This window comes from Corylus avellana, chromosome 7 (assembly GCF_965113065.1).
Source record: "Corylus avellana chromosome 7, dhCorAvel1.hap1.2, whole genome shotgun sequence".
Taxonomy (NCBI): Eukaryota; Viridiplantae; Streptophyta; class Magnoliopsida; order Fagales; family Betulaceae; genus Corylus; species Corylus avellana.
Window position 1 is genome coordinate 6,728,851 of NC_142496.1, and position 9,138 is coordinate 6,737,988.

At 36.5% G+C, this 9,138-nt stretch overlaps 1 protein-coding gene across 1 annotated transcript; it reads left to right on the top strand.

Moving 5' to 3' along the window:
- Positions 1-266: 266 nt before the first annotated feature.
- MOS4 (modifier of snc1,4) lies at positions 267-8,666 on the top strand. The gene is made up of 7 exons (XM_059598303.2): positions 267-570; positions 1,542-1,717; positions 2,627-2,710; positions 3,485-3,554; positions 3,648-3,781; positions 3,875-3,933; positions 8,380-8,666. Exons 1-6 carry the CDS (start codon positions 322-324, stop codon positions 3,927-3,929), a joined length of 768 nt encoding a protein of 255 aa, XP_059454286.1. The 5' UTR covers positions 267-321; the 3' UTR covers positions 3,930-3,933; positions 8,380-8,666.
- Positions 8,667-9,138: the final 472 nt, after the last annotated feature.

The window sequence follows — 9,138 nt, forward strand, 5'->3', positions numbered from 1 at the left end:
AAATATTCAAATAAAATATTATATACCACACTTTTATTTCACTTTATTAATATGATACGGTTAATTAATCATTAAGCAAAAAATTTAAGGTAAAATAAAAGTGTAATGTTACTAATGTCTAGCATTACTAAGTGATAATAACAATAATAATAATAATAATAATTAAATTAGGCAAAAATTAGAGCTAAAAATTAAGATAAAATATAAATGGTCCGAATTACTACTATACCCTCAAAACTATCACACATTCACTCATATTCCAAGGCTTTTATCAATCTGTATAAGCAAGGTTGGAAGTTGGAGAGCTTTGGGTGAGCAACAATGGCGAGCCACGACACCAACGGGGACCTGCTAATGCTCGAGGCTCCGCCGCAGCCCTCAGGCCCGACATGGCCCGGATTGTCGAGCGCAGAAGTCATCGACGCCTTGCCGTACATCGACGAAGACTACAGCGACTCCAGAGTCAAGGAAGAGGTGGACCGCTTGGTCGAGGACGAGATGCGCCGAAGCTCCAAGAAGCCCGCCGACTTTCTTAAAGACCTGCCTCCTCTGCCCAAGTTCAACTTCGAGGTAACCCTCGGCTTCTCTTATTCTAGGGTTTGTGTTTTATTTCTTTGTTTTGAGAGTGTTTGGGGCTGAGAAAGTTGAGGAAGAGAAATGAATGTACAGAGAGTTTTTGAGTGATATACGAGAAGGAATGATTTTAACTAAGCTAATTATATTTTTCCTTTATAATGAAAAATATAAATTTTCCATTTTTTTTTTGTTCTCGGTGATTGAGTGGGACATTTTTTTTTTTGCATATGCGTACTGTTTGGATGCTGAGGAAAAGAGGAAAAGAAGAGATATTTTGAGTGTAATTTTAAAATTTGGCTTCTTAGAAGTTCTTCGGAGTTTTCAGTAGGTTATTTACTGTTTGGTTTATAAGAAAATTGAGGTAAAGAGAGGAGAGTCGCGGAAACCAGATTACGAAAATGCCTGTTTATATTCTATATAGAATAACTCGGCTAACTATTTGATTTTCTGTTGTATATGGATTTCTTCAGTGGAGATCTTTGTTTATTGAGACTATATGTAATCAAAACGTGAAACTTGAGTGAACTAATGGAACATTTTGGGTTTCCATTATTCGATTTCTTATCCAATCATTAAGTGGTGCTTTTGGTTGTGGTTTGTGAATTTTGTTCATAGAAAAGCAGGTGTCCAAACATGTTGACGTTTCCTAGAAATTGTAGTATTATGTTTTTAGCCATTGTCTAACCTCATTTTGATCAGAGTCTAACTAAATAGCACAAGCCCATATGTGAGGAGTTGGTGAGGATGTACAAAAAGAGGCAGTAGTGTTGATTTCTTATTACCTTCTGATGCAAGCCTTGGGCCCAATACATTTTGGTTTCTTGTCAGTATTTTAGCTTTTGTTATTTGTTTCCAGTTTTGTTTTCTTGTCAGCATTGTAGATGAATCCTCATGGCCCCTTTAAAACAAAATTTGATGTGAGTAATGGGATGTAGCATGTCTGATTTTTGAGTTTTGAATTTCAGAATCATCCAATGATTGCTAGAGAGTATGAGCGTGTGAGAGCTGGGAAGCCTCCAGTGGCTCTTGACAGGTCACGATATAATTTAGAACCACCACCAGTGAATAAAAGGAATGATGAAACAGCTTGGAAGCAGACACTTCAGAGAGCTCAATGCTTGCTACAGTATCAAATGATCAGGTGATGTAGTTATATAGTAGTAGTTACAAACTAGTTTGATAATTCTAGAAAATTTTAAGATTCAGCTAATGGAACATATCTTTTGTTGAGTGCGGAAATAGTTGGTATTTTATTGTTATTGTGTGATGTGATGTTGTCATGTGGACAAGGAAAGGTGCAAGCACATAGTGTGAAATAAAGAACTTCTAAAAACATAAGGTGTAAAATTACCCCTTGAAGATAACAAATATGCTTTGATGTTATTACAAATCTCTCTCTCTCTCTCTCTCTCTCTCTCTCTCTCTCTCTCAGATAACAAATATGCTTTGATGTTATTACAAATATCTCTCTCTCTCTCTCTCTCTCTCTCTCTCTCTCTCTTGCGTTTGTTGGCACTTGCTGGCAGTTTATTTTCTTATATGAGGCTGTTAGGGGGTGTCGCATTGAGTCCAAATTGTTTGAGTTGGTTGTGGAGGGTAGGTCTTCAGTTTGTAGGATTTTTAAGAGGAGTAGGGGTAGTGTATATTCCCTGTGTACTTGGGGGTGCCTTACGCTTTTAATAACATCTCGATTATTTAACCAAAAAAATTGGTAGTGTGGTCATTGTTAGCAAAGTTGCCTGTGTACCCCAAGCTCAAAGAGTTGAAATAGGGTTTAGGCTCTTGTTTGTTGTAGGATTTTCTAAGTAATTAATATTACTTGGTTCCTTGAGATTTTCTAGCTATGATATTTTGAATTCAAGGAACTTACAGAGTTCATATTTTTTTTTTTCTACCTAATCTATGTATCATTGATTTCTTTACTAAGATCGCAGCAAGAAGCAAGATCCCAACCATCAAACAGTTGTATGCATTTGATACTTGTTTTAACATGCATGCAAGCAGAATTGACGTTCTTGTACTTATTATGAATCAATCGGTTGCTTTGCAGTCTTGAAAATTTGGATCTGATGGTAAAATATGGTCCAGATCTCTGGAAGCAGTTCATCCAACGATTTGAAGCATTCCTATCAAGGTTTGTCTGTAAGATTTGACATGCAGTTTAATAATTTTTTGCTCTCATTATAAAACGGATTCTCTGCTTCAGTTGATTATGTTAACTTATTCACTCACACTTTTAAATATTATAGTAGCTCATGTGCCTGGTATTCTAAACCAGGATATCAAAATTCTATAATTGAGCGAGTTAAGTGTTTTAAAATGTGTTTCACGCTCACCTTGGCATTTTGGTTAGGTTAGGCTTGTGATAGTGTCTTAACTTCATCTAACTGCATGCTTCAGTTGAACTTTTGCACATGTAGCCAGACAGGTGCCTTTGGATCATATCATGAGCACCTTGGTGCATTTTCTTATGTTCTCTACTGTGCTTGATATCTAATCTTAGCATTTTGGGGAACTGAGGCTTATGGCTTATGATAGTGCCCCACTTCATCTTGGTTTCTGCATGTTAAGCTAATAGGTGTCTCATTTGTGGATGCCTCTTAAGTTGATACATGTTTTAATTCCATCTTTTATGACATACATAAATTGGTACTTAAAAGAAAAAAAAGGTGTATTTGGGATGCACTGATTCATTTTTTTTTCTCAATGCACGTGAATATGCTTAAAGAGAAAAATCCGGTCTTTACTCTCAAAGAAATACGAAGGCAATATTACCTTCTTTCAATCAACAAGTTAAACTTTAATAAGTGCAGGAGCTGTTGGCTTTATGAGAGATGAATATCATAACACTTGATCCGTGTTCATGTTTTGCGTGTTGTTATTTTTCACTTGCGTTTTCATTTTTCAGAATGCAAAAATTAGATCAGGAACAAAATGAAAAGATCGAGGCAGTTAACCGTGAAAGGAAATATCATCAGGTGATTTAATATTCTTGTGTCACATCACATGTTGTATTTCAGTACTGTGCTGCATTTTGATCAAGATAATATGCTTCTTCTTTGGATCATCAGCAAAATACTGCGTATGAGCTTAGTGCTTTGTCCTTACAATGGAAGGAACTTTGTGAAAAAAATTTGGAAATTCAAACTGCATGTAGTAAAATTGAAAATCAAATAGAAGAACTGAAGAAAGAAGCATCAGAGAGGTAATATGCATTTTCTTTGGGTTGTCTTCTCTCTAATTTGTGTTTTACTAGTTTTGGGGCTTATTTTTATTATTTTATTTTATTTCTCTTTAGAGGCTGGAACTTAGAAGCTGATATTCAGAATGGTACTGTTTTGCATTCGGAATGATTAGGTATGCCTTTTTTGCCGATATCATATTTTTATTGTATTTGATGCTATAGCTCATTATTTGTTTCTAAGATTTTCCCATAGATACAAAAATTTATTTTGTATTCCTTGATTGTCCTTTATAAATGTTGTCTGGAATCATGATTAGGGGTATATTAATGTCCCCAACCCCACCCCCCCCCCCCCCCCCCCCTCCAAAAAAAAAAAGAAAAAAAGAAAAATTTAATTCTGAAATAATTTTATAGTTCTTTTTGCTGCTGAAAAATTTTGATACTTTAGCCCCTAAGAACTCAATATTACATATCAAAAAAATAAAGAAAAAAAAGCACTTATGAACTCGATATAGGAATTGGTGTGACGCCCTAGCAAGTCGGTCTCATGTTGAGTGGGCGGATTTAAAGGTCTTACATGGTACTAAGTCTCAAATTGATTCTTTACTACATGAGGCTGAGATTTACAAGTGTAACTTTGACTCGTTCTCATGGAGTAATAATATAAACGTAGTTAACGCTTTTCCTAGGTTGCAATAAATGGTATCAGACCAGCATAAATGGTATCAAAGCAACCCAGTAACACCATGTGGTGTTGAAATATTGCGGCATGACATGAGCCTTGAGGATGTTAGGGATTTGAGTGGGAGAGGTTATAACACCCAAGAAAGTTCCATATTGTGTGGGTGGATTGTAGGTGCTACATGAGGGTTTAGTCCCATATTAGTTTCTTACTAAGTAAGATTGTTTTCTATAAGCGATTTCAAAAAACTTTAATTGTAACTTTGACTAGTTCTCTTGTAGTAATAGTATAGATATGGCTAGGTAGTGCTTTCTCTAAGTCACGACCGTGGGGTTGAAGCATTGTAGTATGGTGTGAGCCCTGATGAGGACATTAGGATTTGAGTGGGGAGATTGTGACACCACAGAAAGTCCCACATTAGGTGGATTGATTGTAAAGGTATTAAATACGTGCTACGTCCTATATAAGTTTCTTGCTAGATGAGATTGTTTTTTATAAGTGATTTCAAGAAGCTTCAATTGTACATTTGATTAGTTCTCTTGGAATAATAGAACATATATAACTAGTAGGTCTCCTTCTGGTTTCTTCAATAACTCTTGTGGCTTGGTCTGTGTCAGGGGATCCTTTATCACCTCTGTTGTTTATGGTTATCATGGAAGCTAAGTAACAATGGACATGGGGCTCTTATTAGGTTTTTTGGTGAGGTTGAGGAATAATGACGAGCTGCTAGTGTCTCATCTCGTTTGTGTATGATATATTGATCTTTTGTGAGGCAAATCTAAATCATCTCCGTCATTTGCTTTGCCTATTATGATATGAAGTTGTCTCGAAGTTGAAAATTAACTTATCTAAATTAGAGTTAGTCCTTGTTGATGGTGTGGACAGTGTTGTAGGTTTGGCTCATATCCTTGGTTGTATGGTGTCCTCTTTACCTTTGAAGTATTTGGGTCTTCCTTTTGGGGATGACATTGTTGAAAAATGGAATGTCCTTTGGCTAGTTGGAAGAGGCTTTATTTTTCTAAGGATGGTAGGCTGACTTGATTAAAAGCACTCTTTTCAATTCTCCTACTTATTATTTGTCCTTCTTTTGCATCCCTGTAGGTGTTGCTAATCGGATGGAGAAACTTTAGAGGGATTTTTTGTGCGGTGCAATTGGTGTCGAGTTCAAAATCCATTTAGTCAGTTAGTCTAAGATTTGTTCTATGATTTGTTCTGGTGGTTTATGGGTTAGAAATATGATTCAGTTTAACTGATCTATATTGAAGAAATGGTTATGGCGTTATGACCACGTTGAGAGAGGCTGTGGAGATCGGTGGTGGTTACCAAATATGATAGCATGAGGGGAGGATGGTGTTCCAATAAGGTTGTTGGGCCCTTTCCCGAGAGAGAGGAAAGGAAGGGGGGGCGGGGGGTCCTCCTTAGATTTGTTATATTTGAGGCGGGAGATGGGTCTAAGATCAGGTTTTGGCATGAGTTGTGGTGTGGGGATCATATACTTTTGTTTGATAAGTAATAAACCAATCTCATTGAAAGCGTAAGGCATCCCTAAGTACACAAACTATACAAAAGGACCCCCCCTAACTAGAAATATCAAAAGGAACAAGAAAGTCACTATAGCTAATCAACAGAGAAGACACAAACGTCTCCGTCTAAAGATACAATGTTTTGTAAAATAAAGATAAAATTTCCCCTAGCGTCCTCTCACTGTCATCATAGTTTCTATCATTCCTTTCCTTTCATAAACACCAAAAGAGGAACGTAGGCACCATTTTTCACGTCGTGACGCTCCTTGGCTTGCCAGAAGACTACTAATAGTCTAACAAATCAACATGTCTAGGCATAATCTAGGATAACCTAAAACGACTGAAAAGAGAACTCCAAATGGCAGAAGCCACATCGTAGTGAAGAAAAAAGTGGTCCAATTCCCCATCCCTCTTGTATATGCAATATTTTTCTATCACGATGATGTGCCGCCTCTTGAGATTATCGAAAGTGAGAATATTGCCTAGTATTGCTTGCTGGAAGGAGGCACTGGTGGTAAGATCATATCCATTTTTCTAATGCCTAACAGCAATCTTTAGTGGAATATTTCTTTTACCAGATCAATGCATGATTGTGAGGTGGATTTACTTCGTTCTTTGATCTCTTGTGTTCTCTTAAGTTGAGACAAGGTGGTGGGGAGAAATCCGTTGGGTCCCTTATGAAAGGTGGACGTTCGAGGTCAAGTCCTTTTATCATGCTCTTTGCACTCCTTCTGGCTCCCCATTTCCTTAGAAGAGCATTTAGAGAAATAAGGCTCCTTCAAAAGTGGTATTGTTTGTGTGGACCGCAGCGCTAGGGAAGATTTTAACTTTGGATATCCTGAGAAAGATCTATATCATAGTGGTGGATTGGTGTTGGATGGCAAGAGGAGTGAGGAGGCCGTAGATCTTCTTCTCCATTGTGACGTGGCTAGAGAATTGTGGGATTCAATCTTTCGTCTTTTTGGTGTAGAGTAGATCATGCCTACCTGTTAGGGTGTAGTTTAGTGGTCAAAGGGCGGGCTTGGGATGAGCCGTAGGCTTGGACATCTTGGGTTCAATTCAGCACTAGGGGCACGTTTGGTATGCAGAATTGTCATTTCTTTAGGAATAAGAATTACTATTACTAGGAATATGAGGAGTTGGAATGGAATGACCATTCCTAGTCTTTAGTTTAGTGACAACACATTTTGTTACTAGAATTGAATCAAAAAATTTCAAATACCAAAGATTTATATAAATATATATAAAAAAACTTTCCAAACATTGTTGTTTTTATTTTTATTTTTTATTTTTTATGTTGGGGAACCTCTTCAAAGCAGGGCCCTTCGGATCCACCCCTGCAGAGTAAACCCCAGTTCCGTGCACTATTTCTCAAACACAATTCCAAATAGGCTCTTAATAAGTTCAGCTTGCGGTAAATGCTGGATATATAATTTGTGGTAAATGCTGGACATATAATGTGTACTTCATCCTTGTGCTAGTTCGACGAAAGGCTTTGTTTCTGTCTGATTGTAATGGGCACAGAGGACTGGGCAAATTCTGTTTTGAAGACTGGATATGCTGTTGTTCCTCGTCATTCTTGTAGCCAATACTCGAGCCATGGGGTGGTCGATCATCAATGTTCTAATTTTTTTTTAATATAAATTTTAGGTTAAAAATAATAAAAATTAATGGATTTTTGAAAAACTCATTCTATTTCTCGCTATTGCTCTAATTTGAATAGCTATTCCCATGTGAATGGTTATTCCTTGGAATAGTGTCAAACCAAATAAAGTAATGACTATTCCATTCCATATGCCTATTCCACGTACCAAATGTGTCATAGGAGTTATCTTGGATTTCTTGATACATAGTTCTGGCGGGTGAGATCGTTTATCTGGGGTTTTACTTCTCAAAGGTGGGTCCGAAAGGCCTTGTCTTGATGAAGTTCCACATTAACAAGAGTGGATCTTGTCTTGGTGATGTTCCACATTAACAAAAGAGTGGATCATGCGTAGAAGGTGGTGAAGTTGTTGGCTGTGAAAAGCCTTTGCATTTTAGGAGTTTGGAGGATGACTTCTCTATATTTAATATATAATATGATACATTTGGAGTGAGAGGAATGCGAGGAGCTTTGAAGATTGTGTGAGACCGGTGTTAAGTTATATGTTCAAATTTCTTTATGTTAATGTGTGAGAGAGAGAGATCCTTGAGTTTGGATTTAGGGTTTGGGTTTGCTTATCCTGTAAAAGTTGTGTTTTCATAATATTCCTTTATTTATTTATTCTTGTGATATGGAAAATTTTGTTTGTAATTAAGCTATTAAACGCCTTAAATCACTGTAGCTTATGTCTCCATAATTAACTGTCTAATTAAAGCTGGGCCAGAGCCTTTAATCTCAATTACATTGATTACCAACATTGGTTGTGTTGCAGGCTCCTCAAAATGGTGGTATGGACTTAATGGGATCTTGAGACTTTGGGATGATCTGTATGGTATAGCGGCTCTAATTTCATTATGCTGCTGGATGTGACTGGCCATTAGATGGATCATATGGTCATCCCAGTTGTGTGGATGAGATCCATTCCACGTGGGGCTTAAAGATTCTCCTTGTATCTTGTATCAATTTTTAAGTGAAGGGATTTCTTCCCATGTAGCTGTAGTGATTGTCAAGAGTTTACTTGTGACTGATAATTTTTCAAAAAAAAAAAGATTAAGTTCAGATTTCTAATGACTTAATCAAAAAAGAAAAAAAGAAAAAAGAGAAGTAAAGATTTCTGTTTTTAAGTCATCTTTATGCTATTAATATTGCAATCTTTTAGGTATTTTGGCTTTATCTGTTTGATTTTATGCTGAATTTTTTATAAGATGGTCGACTTTGCAAACTTTTGAAAGATGACCCTAAATTAACGCATTTTAAAGTTTAATAATGATCAAACCCAACATCATAATCTTCTAATTATAATTGATTCTCTTTTTGAGCTGAGTTATTTTTGTTTTCTTTTGCATGGTTTTGATGTGCTCTTTTTGGGGGCGGTTAATATTGATATTTAATTGGGTACATGAGTAATGCTATATATATCTCAAGCTTATATAGTATGGTCACCTTTACCAAAAAATTAATTTTCATGCACTAAATGCTAAGGGACCATATCACATAGGCTTTGGGAGGTAGAGGTTAATGTATTTTATAG